The 17,892-nt window shown below is 44.7% G+C and overlaps 1 protein-coding gene across 1 annotated transcript in view; it reads left to right on the forward strand.

Moving 5' to 3' along the window:
* Positions 1-17,892, forward strand: part of COL17A1 (collagen type XVII alpha 1 chain) — a 60,987-nt gene that overhangs the window by 13,552 nt on the left and 29,543 nt on the right. Inside the window, exons 10-17 of the mRNA XM_074999896.1 lie at positions 527-598; positions 1,964-2,035; positions 2,669-2,737; positions 5,087-5,251; positions 5,920-6,009; positions 7,093-7,137; positions 7,956-8,105; positions 15,734-15,946. Coding sequence (XP_074855997.1) covers positions 527-598; positions 1,964-2,035; positions 2,669-2,737; positions 5,087-5,251; positions 5,920-6,009; positions 7,093-7,137; positions 7,956-8,105; positions 15,734-15,946 — 876 coding nt within the window. The remainder of the gene's footprint in view (positions 1-526; positions 599-1,963; positions 2,036-2,668; positions 2,738-5,086; positions 5,252-5,919; positions 6,010-7,092; positions 7,138-7,955; positions 8,106-15,733; positions 15,947-17,892) is intronic.

Genomic DNA, 17,892 nt, shown 5'->3' on the forward strand with positions numbered 1-17,892 from the left:
GGTCAAGAAATTTACAGAAGATGACATTGGATTGGAATATAGCAGTGGTTTGAGTTATTACAGGATTTGGATTACACATTAGGACTATAGGATCCTGCATTCCTTACACATCCAGAGCTTCCACTTCTGTCAATAAACACGGGGACTGAATGTTGCATCTCAGGCCATTTCTGAAAGTCAGGCACTAGTCATAGTGCTGCCCTCAATGTTGCTGTTTCCTAGCTGCAAATGGACAGGTGAAGGATCCTCTGAAGTTTGAATCATTTGGCATCCTAACCCTGTCCAGTCATTGTCACATTTTGAGATCAACCCCTCCTTCCTTTTTAAAGTAGAGTAAAATAGAGGGTTTTGTGCTGTGGTGTTAGATTTCCCCCAAGATGTTTATTGTACATTTTCATTTATCACAAAGGAACAGAATTTCCTAGTGACCTGTTCACACTCAGGTTTTGGGGGCTGAACCCTCTGCCTGGCTGTGCCACGTCTCACAGCTCCGATGTGCCAAATAATCTTTTTCCTCCTTTTGCAGTGTTCACAGCCCCAAATAACCTGGCTTCCGGCTCTTCCACTCTGAACACAGGGCTGAGCACTTCCTCAACAGGTCAGGCACCTCTCTTCTTCCCTCCTTTGTTTTACTAAGCCCAGGGCCTAGATAAAATGTCTAACAAAAGGATAGCTAGATTCCTTCCACCATGCATTCTTTAGGTTGGATCCCAATCTCTTGGCTGCAATGAAGTTCACTCACACTTCACTCTGTGTCACTGTCATTAGAAACTGGCTTTTTATTTACAGGAAGAGGAACAATTGATATCTTGGGAGAAATGCCATTTATTTGGAAACAATCTGTAAGGCCACCTTGTCGACCCTTGTGAGATGAAGTGAAATACAGGGTGTCTCTCAGATGTTGCTTCACAGAATCATAGAATCCTAGGGCTGGAAGAGACCTCAGGAGGATATAAAGTCCAGCCCCCTGCCCCTTATATTCAGACTAGTACATTTCCCTTTGCTCAGTTCCATCCCACCACTCCTTGCTAGACCCTCCCATACAGCCTTAAACACTGTCATGGTGTATACATCTTCCACACACTTGGTGTAGCATGGCTATCATATTGTCTCTTGGCTCTCCCGTAGCCAGGGTAGATCTGCCAGTGAATTTAACTTTTTCTTTCCAAATCAGCCCCTTCAAACATGCATACACATCACCGAGGCCAGGTCTACACTATGGGGAAAATCGTTTAAGATACGCTACTCCAGCTACATGAATTGTGTAGTGAATCAGTGTATCCGAAATCAATCTTTCCTGCTGTCCCCACAGCAGGTTGTTGACAGGAGTACCAGGGTCGACTGCAGAGCCTCCACTAGGCGTGCTAAATCGAACCCTGGAAGATTGATTGCCACTGCACTGGTCTTCCTGTAATTGTAGATGTATCCAGTGACAGTGGCAGGTCTCTTCACAGTCTACATCTAATGTTTGAAAACAGCCAACATACAATACAAAGATGTGTGAAACATTCAGTTAGTTAGCTGAGTTCTTTTAGCATTTTAGGGCAGACCTGAAAGTTGAACCTAGATATGCAGTTCCAGCTGTGACAATCATGTAGCTGGAATGACTTATCTGGCCATCTTCACGAATGGAGGTCGATGGGGAGAAACTTTCCTGTCAAGTTCCCTGAGTCCTTGTGATAATGAGGAGTACTGGGGTTGACTGTCGAGCCCTGATAGTTCAATTTCGTGTGTCCCCACTAGGTGCGCAAAATTGAATCCCGGAAGATCAACCCTTTCTGGGTCGATCTCCTGGTAAGTGTAGATGTACTGCCAGAGGGCTAGTCTCAAGCCCCTACTCTACTTTTGCTAGCAGGAATCACTGTAATTATTATTATTTTTATTGGTCTTGGTTTTTATTTGTCCAAATACCAGTTGCAATGCTAACCTCCTGTTATTCACCTCATGACTTTTGTCTTTGCAGTGTTTGGTGTTCAAAACAACCTGGCTCCAAACTCTGCAACCTTGACTCATAGTGCAACCACAGCATCCGCAGGTCAGTGACATTCAGGCACAGAAAGAAAGGGCTGGGTAACAAAATTATGTTATTTTTTTATGCAGTGGTGCTCCCCATGTCCCAGTAACTCCATAATGATCAAATAATCCACCTCTGAACCCATTCCCCGGAGGCACAGTCTAAAAAAGTGAACAATGCAAAGAGTGGAATCACTTTAAATTAAATATAACGGGACTTGAATTGTGAAGAAAATGGGTTCACTTATAATTCACCTATTAAGAACATTTGAACACAGGTTCCCTATGGCAATTTTTCTGGTGTGGCATATGGGGTGGATGTACCCTTCTGCCCTGCAAATGTGGGGTCCAACTATCTGTCCCCTAGGGAAACAAGGAGCCCACTTCTGCATGCCCATATTCACTGAAGAAGCTCTTACCTGAGTGAGTTGTCCTATGCACTTTGCAAAAGAACTTTTCACCTGGGCAAAGTTGTAGGATCAAGCCCACAATGGGTTTCGGTGGATAGCTCAGGATCTCTGGCCTCTTTCCTTTTGGGAACCATCCCATTTTCTTCTTTGTCTGCTTCTTTACCATCATCTATTGTACAGTTCTTCCTCTGGCTTGGTGGATTCGAGCCCCGTGGTCTTAGTCTCTGTTGATTTCTGTCTTGCAGTATATGGAGTGAAGAAAAACACTTCCCAGAGCACTGGTATGACTGGTTGTGGAGCATGCATTTCAACTGGTGAGTCTGCAATGCACAGAAGTACAGATTCTTTGTACGGGCAATTGCCCTCATGCAGACAAATTATGGGTTTGAAAGTATTGAAGGGTATGATTGCAGCTGGTAGGGACGTACCCAGAAGGTTGCAGCCCATGTAGACATTCCCATAGTCACTTTAATCTAGCTAGCACACATGCTGCATGATGCAGCAACAATGTGTGCATCTGCATTGGCTATACAAGCCAAACCCACCAGGAACCCTGATAATCCCACATGATGTTGGCCCGCACTGAAGCACACACTGCCACAACTTCACTGCTCCAGTATTCAGCTAGTTAAAACAAAACTTGCTCTGGTACGTCTACTCCATCTGCAACCCCATTCTCTGATTGCAGTGTAGTGTAGACATACTCTTGGATTCACTCTCTGGGACCCAGTAGCATGTAGAACATATAAACACAGCACTCACCAAAGTTCCCACTAGATGTCTCTCTTGCTATTCACAAAACACCACAAAAAATCACAACTGTGTAGCTGGAATTGACTTATCTAGAATCAACTTATCTGTCCATCCTCACTGAGGGAGGTCAACAGGAGAAACTCTCTCATCAACCTCCCTTATTTCTCGTGAGAATGAGGAGTACAGGAGTCAGCTGTGAGCCCTGATCATTCTATTTTGAGTGTTCCCACCAGGGGTGTGAAGTCAAACCCTGGAAGATAGACCCCAGCCGAGTAGATTTCCTGGTAAGTGTAGGTGTACTGCCAGAGGGCTGGGAAATCCACACTGAAAAATTTGTTTCATTGGTGTTAATCCTGATTTAAACTGGAGTAACTGGGAGACAGATCAGACACATTATATTTTCTGTGGAACCTGAAATTTTGCAAGGCTTGTTTTGTACATAATTTTGCAGCATTACTAGCCCCAAGAGTTAAAAATGTATGAAAGTATCTTAACAATCACAGGACTTTAAAAAACAAGTTCTGGGTTCTTTGGTTTTGCCTTGTTTTTTGAGCCCTTACGATTCATGAATGCATGAAACTTTTCTTTTAATTATAGCTCACTTGTTATGTAACTACAGAACTCCAGAAGGTGGTGCTCTAAGAAAACAATCAAATATTGCAAAACAAAAAAGCAGTCAAGTAGCACTTTAAAGACTAACAAAATAATTTATTAGGTGAACTTTAATGGGACAGATCCCCCTCTTCAGACCATAGCCATACCAGAACAGACTCAATATTTAAGGCATAGAGTCTGTTCTGGTATGGCTGTGGTCTGAAGAAGTGGGTCTGTCCCACAAAAGCTCACCTAATAAATTTTTTTTTAGTCTTTAAAGTGCTACTTGACTGCTTTTTTGTTTTGATAGTATACAGACTGGCAGGGCTTTCTCTCTGTTACTATTCAAATATTGCAAGTTACAGTAAAGTAAGCACCAGTGATTACTCCAGATTCACATCAGGATAACAGAGCAAGAATGGGCCCATTATGTTTAATCTGGTCTTTGTGCTGGTACACTTGCCGCTTTAAATTTGTATATCATTTTGTTAAAAGACCAAGCAGTTCAGTGGATATACTTTCCATGTACATATCTGTGCCCCACCATATATGGAGTACTCAGTAGCAATCAGCATACACCTGGTATAAACAGAAAACCAGCTCAACGCTACTGTTCTTCTCCTACCCAAATGTCTGGCTGATCCATTGCTTGAGGCTCATGGTTGTCGTATCCTCATCACCAAGTAAGCCTGTGCTTTACCAAATGGTATCATTTCAGCTGTGGCCTGTCTACAAACTTCCTCAGCAAAAGTGCTGATGTGGCCTCCTTTCTGTAATATTGGAGTGTCTCTCAATGTTAAGTATAGCTATCCTCACAACAACTCCATGAGGCAGGACATGTCTGTGGTCCCTCTTTTAGACATGGCTAAATGAGGCATAGAAGAAGGGCTAAGTGTCTTGCCTAAGGTCACTCAAGAAGCCTACGGCAGAGAATTGTATCCAAGTTTCCTAACTCGTAGGTCCACCAGTGGGAGGGGAAATGAGGCAATTGCTCTGGTGCCCAGTGATTCAAAGGGGGCCAGTGCTCACAGCTGCTGCAGTGCTGTGCTGCACACTCTGTTCCGCTCTGAAGGTTTCTGGGAGCGTGGAGCCCCTCCACCATGCCCAGGTGCCTGCTGAGGCTGTTGGTAGAGCCCTGAAAACCCACGGGTATCTGCAACTCATTTTTGTGGCTATGGATGTGGATGTAGAGACTAATTTTGCATCTGCGCAGGGCCCTAACTGCCAACTCTCTGATAGCACCCTGGCCACTGGAGCATGTTTTCTTCCCACTAACCTCCTTCTCTGCTTCCGACACGCTCCTTCGCATACCCCAGTTGGCAGCACAGTGAACATCCAGAGTGACGACATCTTGCGCAAAGACTGCAAGTTCCTGCTGCTGGAGAAGGAGAACGTCCCTGCCAAGAAGGAGATGGAGCTTTTGATCATGACGAAGGACAGCGGCAAAGTCTTCAGTGCTTCTAACACCGGTCTCAGTGGAGGTCTGTTCTACCACCCGCTACCCTGACATGCACGCAGGCTGGGGCTTAGAAATGAATGTTACTTACTGGGAAATAGTTCCAGGGGTGGGAGTCTGGCAGGTTCTGGGGAATTATTTGACAGTGAGCTTTGTCCAGGGAGGAACGATTTGGCCGGGGGAGTGGTGAAATCCCCGCTCCTCGGACACAGTTAAAATTATGCTGAACAAAGCCTTGGTATGACAGGGGATAAACCTGCATGAGCAATGAGATGGACTCAATGGGCTGCAGGGGCTTTTCCATCTTTAGAGTTTTCAGCTCTGTGTATTAGAAAAATCTGCCTTAAATAGCATCACAAGATTTGATTTGAAACTTTATAAGCCATGGGAATGCAGAGTAGATCTTCGGGCTGCCAGATCATCCATTAACCACTCGAGGGCAGCCACCCACACCAGGTACATGGAGACAATGTTCAGACTCTGTATGAAATTCCACAGAGGACCTCACAATGCATGTCTACTAATCAGCTTGCTTTAAAACTCAAGGGCTTAAAGACCAAGGACCAGACCTACCTGTGGTATAAAGAAAGCAGCATGGCCTCATTGAGCTATGTCAGTTTAAACAAGCTGAGGCTCTGGCCTTGTCTGACCTCCGGTAAGGCATATTTGACCCTTTTTTCGGTCCCCAAACAGGGTCTTTTGCAGAAGACACCTTGAAGAAAGAAAAGCAAGGCTTCTCCTCCTCTTACACTGCAGACTCCTATGCAAAATCTGAAATGAATGGTAAGGGGCAATCACTTGGGTGCCAATCTCCAGTTCATATTAGCACACATTTTCCTCAATGCATGTCAGAGCCGCCTCTTCCGCATGATCTGGGACAGCCTGCCTATCTCCCTCCACCTCACCTGCTCTCCAGACCCTGTTTCCAATCCCATATGAACAATTTCCTTTGCCCTGCCTCTTAATTTTTCTCTCCCTGTGTATTAGCTATGTGGCTGAATGCGTTGATTCAGGAACCAAAAAAGGATTTATTCCTTTTTTAGTGCTAAATGATGGAGCTTGTTACAAGCTGGGAGTCAGAAAGTCAGAAAAATTAAAAATAAACTAGGGATCGGGGATATTACATGATCTATTTTTTAAAAAGAAAGGTGTCTTATTTGCATACAAAGTCATCACCCACTTGACCCTCTGCTTATGTATTGTAACCATTCCTCCCATGCTTTGTCTGTTTGTTCATCTTTAGATTTTAAGCCCTTGGGGCAGAAACTGGAACTTCTCTTCCTGGAACATGCCAGCACTTTGAAGTGCTGCTGGAAATACTGCAAAACAATAATACTAATTAATAAATGTTTTGTGCTGGCTTGTCATGTAAAACCTTGATTCTATGGTAGCAGTGAGGTTATACTGGTGGAGTGACACAGTGTTAAATCAGACCTTGGATGTGTAAAGTGAGTGTGAATTGTATGCACTGGGGAAAAGAGAAGTGCACATAGGAGGAAAAGTTATTAATGGGGTAGAATGATCCCTAATTTCCTTACTTTCCTGTTACGCTATTTTTCCTTCCCCAAAGTGTGTAAGTTTCACTTGTTTTTTACACTCAAGGAATGCCAGCTTAATGCATGATACATTGCTTTCCTGCTTGCATCGTGTTCAGATCAACTTAACTGTAATATGCAATTTGTACCAATTTTGTTCTACTGTTTCCTGTAGTTTATACTAATACCTTCAATAGTGTCACTGTAGCATTGTGGAATAAAGACACCCTGGTCAACAGAATTGCATTGTAGTTGTGTCCACATTTTCTTGGGTGTTGCTGGCCACTGCAATGAAAGAAAATTAAAACTTCTTTTGTTATTATAATAACAGGAGGTCTAAAATCCGTGTCAACAAAGGACAAAGCGACTTATGCAGGTCAGTAGTGCTTTGAAGATTCTTTAATAGATGGGGATGTGTTAAAAGCACAGTTTACTTTCAATGGAAAAAAGAATTACCCAGCTATGATAAAAATAATCTGTAAGTAAGCAGTCCAGTAGCACTTTAAAGACTAACAAAATAATTTATTAGGTGATGAGCTTTTGTGGGACAGACCCACTTCTTCAGATCATAGCCAGACCAGAACAGTCTATAAAAGTGGGTCTGTCCCATGAAAGCTCATCACCTAATAAATTATTTTGTTAGTCTTTAAAGTACTACTGGACAGCTTTTCTGTTTTGATAGTATATAGACTAGCACGGCTATGCCTCTGTTACTATTCAATCTGTAAGTGATAAATCAAGAGGGGAAGAAGTTTTCATAAGAATTTTTGTTTCAGGATGAGTGCAGTCTATGCCTGCAAAAGTTGCACCTGTAAATCAATTGTGGGTGCAAATCTGAGTAAAAACACTTCTTGATGATAGGAGTAAATCAAGCAGGTAGCAGACAACTAGGCAGAACTACATGGGCCACTGGTTTCCCAGCTCCTGTGTTTTCCTCCTCAACAACATGAGTGTAGGGTCAATGAGGACCTGCATAATGGAATTTAGATGTTTAAAAATATTAGCTCTGTTGAAATTATGGGGGTTTTGCCAGTGAGTTTGGGATGGTCCAAATTTCACTCATTGAGTTCAAAATGAATTGGAAAAGTTTTTTCCATAGCACTGGATTTAATGGGCCTGCTGCTGCTCTCCGTATTCTCATATTGAAACCATTGAGTTGTTCACTAACTTTGCTGTTGTCATTTCCCGCTTTAGAAATACGAGGCAATGGTGGAGCAGGAGGGATAGGAGCTGCCCCAGCATGGTGTCCTTGTGGTTCCTGTTGTAGCTGGTGGAAATGGCTCCTGGGTTTGCTCCTGACCTGGCTACTCCTCCTTGGGTTACTCTTTGGACTCATTGCTTTGGGTAAGTGATCACAGTAAGAGCAGGAATATAGGTTGGAAATATGCAACTGGATTATATAATTCAAGTAGTGGATGGTTCAGTACACTCCAGTTGTTATTAGTGGTTGACCTGAATGAATCCCCGATCTAAATACCCACCAAACGTTGAGGAAGTTGAGATCCAGATCTAGAAGGAGGGTAAGCAAAGCCCTCTCTTCAAACCTCCTTTCATGGGGACAACATGGAGGGAAACAAAACTGTGGATGATAGAGAGAATATCATAATCTCTGTCACAAGGACTAGGGAGCATTACATTAAACTGAAAACTGCTCACACACAATACTGTGTTGCAGAGGACATAATTAACCTGTGAACTTCCACTGAGAGTTTAGCAGGGGTAAGTAAAAGATAAGACAAAGATTAGGATAATGAGAACAACAGATACGTTAGATAAGATAAAAATAACGTGTAAGGGATAGAAACACTCTTGCTTAAAGGCAAAAGCCAATGTCTAAATGACCAGAGTTAGAACACTTCTCTGGGCAGCATAGTGTGGAGCCGAGGAGTGCAGGGGGAGATGCACTAACCCCAGGTTTTGTGGGGGGCTTGGCTTCCAGTCGTGCACCTGCACCAGTTGCTGGCCCTGCATTCGGGGATCCATCGACCCAAAAAAGGTTCCCCATCCCTGCCATATATAAAGACAACAGTGAAATCTTTTTGTTTTGGACATAATATTTTAGTTTATTCAAAGTGCAGCTTGGTAAAATAACATGATGATGTTAAAGCACTTAATCTGTTCAATTATTTTAATTAATAATATTTCTTATCAGTTATACGCACCTCCATATGTTGTAGCTCCAGTAGCCTAATATGAATAATTTAATATTTAAGGTATTTAGAGATAAGTGAAGGCATTTTTTCATCATGAGAGATAGTCTGGTTGTCCACGAAAAGATTTGCATTGAACAGGGTGGGCCACAGGCCAAAGAGTTTGAGAACCACTGCCTTAGGTCATCAGAGGGGTAGCTGAGTTAGTCTGTATCTTCAAAAGCAAAAAGAAGATCTGTGGGACCTTATAGACTAACAGATATTTTGGAGCGTAAGCTTTCATGGGCAAAGACCCACTTTGACAGATGTCTAGGGAGGGGTATAAGCGTATAGCTCAAGAATGTAGGGCAGTTATCAGGAAGGCGAAAGCGCAACTGGAATTGCAACTCGCGAGGAATGTGAAGGATAACAAGAAAAGCTTCTACAGGCATGTTAGCAAGAAGAAGGAGATCAGAGAGGGCGTGGGGCCCCTACTGGATGAGGAAGGTAACCCAGTGATGGATGATGTAGGGAAAGCTGAAGTACTTAATGCTTTCTTTGCCTATCTTCATGGATAAAGACAGCTCCCGGACTAATGCGATAAGTGATGCATTGTGGGATAAAGGTGGACAGCCTTTGGTGGGGAAAGAACAGGTTAGGAGCTATCTAAAAAAGCTAAGTGTACACAAATCGATGGGCCCAGACCTAATTCATCCTAGGGTTCTGACGGAGTTGGCGTATGTTGTTGATGGGCCCTTGGCCGTTATCTTTGAAAAGTTGTGGAGATCGGGAGAGATCCCGGATGATTGGAAAAAGGCAATCTTTAAAAAAGGAAGGATGATCTAGGGAACTATAGGCTGGTCAGTCTTACATCAGTCCCTGGAAAAATCATGGAGGGGCTCCTCAAGGAAGTCATTTTGAGGCACTTGGAGGAGGGGAGAGTGATCAGGAATAGTCAGCATGGATTCATGAAGGGCAAGTCATGCCTGATCAATCTGATTAGTTTCTACAATGAGATAACTGGCTCTGCGGATAGGGGAAAATCAATGGATGTGATTTATCTGGACTTTAGCAATGTTGGTACCATCTCCCTCAATATTCTTGTCGGCAAGTTAAAGGAATGTGGATTGGATAAATGGACGGTAAGATGGATAGAAAGCTGGCTAGAAGGTTGGGCCCAGCGGGTAATGATCAACGGCTCGATGTTGGGATGGCAGTCGGTTTGTAGTGGAGTGCCCCAAGGTTTGATTCTGGGTCTTGTTCTGTTCAACATATTTATCAGTGACCTGGATGAGGGGTTGGACTGCACCCTCAGCAAGTTTGTGGATGACACTAAGCAAGGGGGAGAGGTAGATACACTGGAGGGTAAGGACAGGGTCCAGACTAACTTAGACAAATTGGAAGACTGGGCTGCAAGAAATCTCATGAAGTTCCATAAGGACAAGTGCAGAGTCCTGCACTTGGGCCGGAAGAATCCCAAGCATTTTTACAGGCTGGGGTCCGATTGGCTCGGTAGTAGTTTTGCAGAAAAAGACCTGGGAGTTGTAGTGCATGAGAAGCTGGACATGAGTCAACAGTGTGCTGTTGTAGCCAAGAAAGCTAATGGCATATTAGGTTGCATCAAGAGGAGCATTGCCAGTAGATCCAGAGAAGTGATTATTCCTCTTTATTTGGCTTTGGTGAGGCTGCATCTGGAGTACTGTGTCCAGTTCTGGGCCCCCAATTATAGGAAGGATGTGGATACAGTGGAGTGGGTGCAGCGGAGGGCGACCAAAATAATTAGGGGCCTGGAGCATATGACTTATGAAGAAAGGTTGAGGGAACTGGGACTGTTTAGTCCGCAGAAGAGAAGACTGAGGGGGGACGTGATAACAGCCTTCAACTTACTGAAGGGAGGCTGCAAAGAGTCTGGAGAGAGGCTGTTCACAGTGATCATGGATGGCAGAACACGGAACAATGGTCTCAAGTTGCGGTTGGGAAGGTCCAGGTTGAACATTAGGAAAAACTTTTTCACTAGGAGGGTGGTGAAGCATTGGAATGGTCTACCCAGGGAAATAGTGCAGTCTCCATCCCTGGAGGTGTGTAAGTCTCAGCTCAACAAAGTCTTGGTGGGGCTGATCTAATGGGTTTGGTCCTGCTTAGAGCAGGGGGCTGGACTTGATGGCTTTTTTAGGTCTCTTCCAGCTCTACTGTTCTATGATTCTATGATCTGAACAGCGTTTGACACAAATGCACCAGCAGGATACTTGGGAATTCATCAGCTCCCTCATGCTGTACCAACAAGTTGTCATGTTGTCTTCAGAGGCAGCCATGTTTGATCACCTTTGCTTTCATGTTTTCTTGTGTTTAATATATTTTGGTTCTCCTTCGAGTGATTGTTCATTTCCATTCCAAGTTGGGTGTGTGTGGGCGTACGTTCAGTCGCTGGAAGCTTTGTGCCCTAGCCAGTAGCCATAGGGTTGGTGTGGCATCAATATGGTGACCAATATATGCACTGCCCGCCCCTGCCCCTGCTCAGTTCCTTCTTGCTACACTGCCAGTCGTTGGAGCTCTTGCTTTCTCTTCTCTGTTCTTTAGCTAGTAGCCTATTGCAGTGTAAATACTTCTTGAAGAAGTGCAAATAGTTTTCGTACTTGATAGTTAGTGTTTGTCTCTTGGAGATTGGAGGAGATACCGGATGACTGGAAGAAGGCAGACGTAGTGCCCATCTTTAAAAAAGGAAAGAAGGACAATCCAGGGAACTATAGACTGGTCAGCCTTACCTCAATCCCTGGGAAAATAATGGAGGGAATCCTCAAGGAATCCATTTTGGAGCACTTGAAAGAGGGGAAAGTGATCAAAAGTAGCCAACATGGATTAACCAGGGGCAAGTCCTGCCTGACCAATCTGATTGGCTTCTATGATGAGGTGACAAGCTCTGTGGACATGGGGAAGTCAGTGGATGTTATATATCTTGACTTCAGCAAGGCTTTTGATATGGTCTCCCACAACATTCTTGTCTATAAGTTAAGGAAATATGGATTGGATCTTTGGACTATAAGATGGATAGAAAGCTGGCTTGATGGTTGGGCACAACGGGTAGTGGTCAATGGCTCAATATCTGGATGGTGGTCTGTTTCAAGCGGAGTGCCACCAGTCTCATTTCTGGGGCCGGTGTTATTCAACATCTTTATTAATAACCTGGATGAGGGATTGGATTGCACCCTCAGCAAGTTTGTGGATGACACAAAACTAGGGGGAGAGGTAGATACGTTGGAGGGTAGAGAGAGAATCCTGAGTGACCTGGATAAATTGGAGGACTGGGCCAAAAGAAATCGATGCGGTTCAACAAGGAGAAGTGTAGAGTCCTGCACCTGGGGTGGAAGAATCCCAACCATTGTTACAGGCTAGGGACTGACTGGCTCAGCACCAGAACAGCGGAAAGGGGACAGGAGGTTATGGGGGATGAAAGACTGGATATGAGTAGACAGTGTGCCCTTGTAGCCAAGAAGACTAACGGGTGCATTAGGGTGCATTAGGAGGAGCATTTTGAGCAGATCTAGAGAAGTAGTTATTCCCCTCTGTTTGGCACTGGTGAGGCCACATCTTGACTATTGTGTCCAGTTTTGGGCCACCCAGTGTAAAGAGGATGTGGATTTGCTGGAGCAGGTTCAGCGGAGGGCAACAAAAATGATTAAGGGTCTGGTGCACAAGACCTATGAGGATAAGCTGAGGGATTTGGGCTTGTTTAGTTTACAGAAGAGAAGACTGAGGGGTGATTTAATAGCAGCCTTTCTACTTCCTGAAGGGGAGCTCTAAGAGGAGGGTGAGAAACTGTTCTCAGTGGAGTCAGATGGCAGAACAAGGAGCAGTGGTCAGAAGTTACAGAGGGGGAGAGGTGTAGGTTAGATATTAGGAAAAACTACTTCACCAGGAGGGTGCTGAAGCATTGGAATGCGTTGCCTAGAGAGGTGGTGGATTCTCCATCCCTCAAGGAGTTTAAGTCCCAACTGGGATGACTTAGTGGGGGTTGATCCTGCTTGAAGCAGGGGGCTGAACTAGATGACCTCCTGAGGTCCCTTCCAGCCCTATGATTCTGTGATTCTGTTTTAACTAATAGCTGAGGTGCGGCTTTCCATCCCCCTTGATGCCTCAGCACTGGGGGATGCCTGGCGCCCCAGGCTTTAAGACTTGTTCAAAATATGGCAAATGTTGGCGCAAAAGTGAACCCCATTTAGCTTGTTTGGTTTGCTTGGGGGAAGGACGCTTACGTGATCACTGTCCAATTTGTAAGGCCTTTAAGCCCAGAACTTTGAAAGATAGGGCCCAGCGTCTTAAAGTCCTCTTAATGGACACAGCTCTTATGCCTCAAGAGTCTTCAGCAGGAGCAGAGAGTGGAGCCTCCTTGGTTCAAAGTGCACCGGTGCCATCAACCACAGTGTCGCCTAAGGACTCCCAGCATGGAGAACAGGTGCAGGCACCGTCGCCTTCTTGGTGCCATAGGAGTCAATCTCCTGTGCCAATGAAGAGGAGGAGGCACAAGAGGCATCACTCTCCGAAGTCAAAGCAGGGCGGCCTCAGGTCCAAGGCTCTGGTGTACACTGCCAAAGGGCAGGAGGCACGTCCGTTGAAGCCGGTGTGGACCGGGAGCCCTCAGGTGCTGGACTTGCCTTCAACACTGGGGGCATTTAGAGTGGCACAAGGGCTTCTGCAGATGACAGTGCCAGATCCTTCTCCATCTGTGGAGGACAGGCACCATAGCACTGAAATGGAGCAATCGGGGCTCATGGATGTGACACTGGTGCCAATCTCTGTGCTCATGTCAGTGCCGGCACTGACACCATATTTGGTGCCAAGCACTCTGATGCCAGCCCAGCAGGCTGTGGGTCAGTTTCATGTGCCTTATACTTGGGCACCAGCACTGGCATTGGCCTCAGCATGCATAACATCGGCACTGACTCCGATGGCCCCACCACGGTCATCTGCTTCTGAATCGGCATTGGAGTCAGACTCCTTTTACTCGAGTTCTGGACAGAGCGGGAGCTTGAGAAGGTCGCACTATAGACGTCGCAGGCACTCTAGTTGTCGCTTATGGGGGCTCCCTCTGAACCCCTGGCTTCTTGCTGCCTGCTGTTGCTGAGTTAGAAAACAGCTTTTTTGGTGGCAATCACCTCAGCATGGAGCGTATTTGAGTTGAGGGCACTTTCAGTGGACCCTTGTACACAGTGTTTTACAAGGATAAGGTTAGGCTGAGACCTCACCCCACATTTTTACCTAAGGTGGTCCTCATGTTTCGTGTTAACCAAGACATTTCCCGACTGGTATTTTACCCAAAGCCCCTGCGGGAGCAGTGTTTACATACCTTGGACATTAGAAGGGCGCTGGCCTTCTATATGGATAGAACTAGGCCCTTTAGAAGAATGCAGCAACTCTTTGTGGCAGTTGGTGATAGTTTGAAAGGCCTTTCGGTCTCTTCCCCGTGGATTTCCTCCCAGAAAGTGACGTGCAACAGAGAGTGTTACAAGCTCGTGCTGGTTCCTCCCCCTCTGGTTAAGGCACACTCCACGAGAGCACAGGTGTCATCTGTGGCGTATTTGGCACAGGTGCCTATCGAGGACATCTGTAGGGTGGCCACCTGGTCCTCAATTCATATATTTACAGCACATTATGCTTTGACACAGCAAGCACGGGAAGATGCTGTGGTGGGCAGGGCTTCCCTGCATTCTGTTCGGGGCTCCGACCTCACCTCCTAGGCATTTGCTTGTATTCACCCAACTTGGAATGAACATGGGCAATCACTCGAAGAAGAAAAGACAGTTACCTGCTCTGTAACTGGTGTTCCTCGAGATGTGTTGCTCGTGTCATTCCAAAACACTCCCACCTTCCCCACTGTCAGAGTAGCCGGCAAGAAGGAATTGAGCAGGGGCGGCAGTGGGGGCAGGCTGCTGGCTAGGGCAGAAAGCTTCTGGTGACTGGGCATGTGCCAGAGCACACCCAGCTTGGAATGGACATGAGCAGCACATCTCGAAGAACACCAGTTATGGAATAGGTAGCTGTCTTTTTTGTGGACTTAGCTACTAAACATGCATTTCCTTGTGTATGCCTTTAAGGGATAATTGGAGAGCCTTGCACTTCTCTTGTGTTGTCCATCAAAGATATCATGGCACTTGAAGTTGCATGAGTGGATTAAGCTTCACAATGGCAGTGAAAGGGGTAGAAATCAGCATTATTCCTCTTTTACCAGGGTGAATCACACAATATGCAGCTTCACCAGGAAGACAGGTTTGGTCTTAGCTTGAGGTAACTGACATGAGGTAAAGTCCTAGCAAGGGCAGAGCAGTGTGTTGTTTCCAAATGTATAAACAGGTTGAATTAAATAGTGTGAATTAAAACCTTAGGCTTTGCGTCTACCAACTAACTTGTGTGAAAGCTACTAACCCCCTTATTTACCTTTGGATTTTACCTCCTGTTAGGTTAGGAACACCCCTTTTTCCCAGTGTAGAAGTGATCAGAGAGAGAATGTAGCTTGCTCAAGATCACATAGGAAATCAGTGGCACACCTGGGAGGGTAATTTAACTCTGATTCCCAGTCCTGTGCTCTTGACTACAAGATAATTCTTCCCCTTAGAGGCTGACAGCTCCAAAAGATTTATTTTTGGTCCTGTGGAAATCCCTGGTAAAAAGTTACCAGTTACAAGGAGCTACAAGATACACAGAGTAACTCTCTCATTTCCCCATGAAATTCAGTGGTAACTGTTGGTTGACAATGAACATTTCCCAGCTTCCATCTTTAGAAATAAATATTATGGGGATCAACCCACTGCTTGTTCCTCTTTAGTAGTTTACTTTCCTTTGATCTTTCAGCGGAAGAAGTGAGGAAGCTGAAATCTCGTGTGGAAATCCTGGAGCAAAGCCAAGCCAAATATGGGAAGCTTAATCTAGATCAAACAAGTATTAAAGAATCCAGAATTGCTGATGTGGGGCAAAGTGTAATCTATGCTCCAAATTTCAGCCATAAGGATCAAGAGGCCCTCTGGCTTTTTATGAGGAGCAAAATGGCTTTGGACAGAGAACAAGGTAAGACGAAGAGTCCACAAAATTCCATGAGAATGTACAGGTTGAAACATTCTAATCCAGAACTGTCTTGTCCACTGGCCACATCTGTAATCCAGCATGATTTTCGACCATTTATCATGTGTGTGGCCAAGTTTCCTGTGGTCCTGTGAAGTTTATTTACAGCCACCAGTCTGGCTCTAAGGGTTCTGTGCTGTTATTTAGCTGTAATTTACTCCTAAATGTCTTCTAAGAGCCCAAAAAGCAGTGGGAGTATTGGTAATGTGCTAAACAATATTGACCTCCCATGGTCCAGCAAATTTTCTCGTCTGGCACCGGTCAGGTCCCAAAGGTGCTGGGCGAGAGATGTTCAGCCTCTACTGTTAAAAAGATACTTCATCAGAAAAAAAAGGCGGATCTGCAATTTGCACTCTCCAGACTGCTGTGTGATTAAACATTGCATTTAAGTAACAAGAAATGTAGAACACAGTGTGAACATATTCCATATACATTATTTAAGAATAGCAGATTCTGATCTTATTTACACAAATGTAAACCTAGAATAACTTCACTGGCTTTAGCAGAGTTACTCCAGGTTTACGTTTGTGCAATTAGGGTAAATCTTACATCATTTCAGTGCCAATCTTGTTCCTGTAGTCAGATTTTCTTGACAAATGTGAACTCATGTATCATTAGCATTCTCTCATTTCAGGTCCTCCAAATTCACTGTGTAAATTGCTCATCTAAAATTCACATTCCTGCAGTCTACAGTTACATTGCAAACATGGGGAAGTGTTTGCACTGCCCATGCAAAAATAGAATTGCTTGCACAGATGAATAGTTTGAATGTGCAAATATTGCATAAGTAAGTTTTGCAGGAGTAACTTGGGTGGCTGTTTTTCTGAAAATGAGCCATGTTAACTACCCCAGATAATGGAAAGACTTGCAGGATAGTCTTTTCTTCCCAAACCAGGAGTGTGACTCCATGCATGAGTTGGCAAAGGCCTTCGAAATGCAGTACAGTATAGACAAATTGTGAATCTTTCCAATGATGGGAAAGCATGTTACAAGCAGGTCTTAAAATGCTGCCTGTAATGGAAGTAATAGAGGACTTAAATCTACCCTGCTTATCCAAGAGAGGGATATCAAGGTGGTTGTAAAGTCGCGTTCCATATAGTTATGAATCATACATACAGCACTGATAAGGCTTTTCATTTTTAAGGTACTGCACAAACAACAACTGATTATTTCTTACAACACTTCTGTGAGTGAGGTCTGCATTTTACAGATGGAGAAAATAAGGTTATGTGATTTGCTGAAGGACAGAGGCAGGAATGGGATTAACATTCAGAGTGTGATTCACCTTCCTCTACAGGAGATGAGTAATTGTGGCGGATTTTAAGGGAGTCAGTCCTGTCTTGGCAGCTCCTGCTTTCCAAATCCATGATGTGCCCACTTGACTATAGGCAGTTTTACACTAGGGGAGAAAGTCAGCCTAAAGCCAGGTCTACACTGGATCTTAAAGTCGATTGTAGATATGCAATTCCAGCTATGGCAGTTGCATAGCTGAAATTGACTTATCTACAATCGACTTACCTGCCTGCCCTCACCAAGGAAATTCTGTCATTGGCCTCCCTTACTCCTCATGAGACTGAGGAGAATCGGGGTCAACGGTTGACCCCCAATAGTTTGATCTTGTGCATCCCCACTAGATGCACAAAATCAAACCCTGGAAGATTGACCCTAATACCCAGATACACAATACCAGCTATGACAGAAACTCTCCTGTCGACTTCCCTTATTCCTTATTCCTTGCAACTGTGAGGAATACTGGGGTTAACAGGGATGCCCTGGATGTTCAATTTAGTGGGTCCATACTGGATGCACTAAATCGAACCTTGGAAGATCGACCTCCAGAGTGTTGGTCTTTCCATAACTGTAGACATCCCCTGTAATGCTTCCAACCTTGA

This window comes from Carettochelys insculpta, chromosome 7, assembly GCF_033958435.1.
Source record: "Carettochelys insculpta isolate YL-2023 chromosome 7, ASM3395843v1, whole genome shotgun sequence".
Lineage (NCBI taxonomy): Eukaryota > Metazoa > Chordata > Testudines > Carettochelyidae > Carettochelys > Carettochelys insculpta.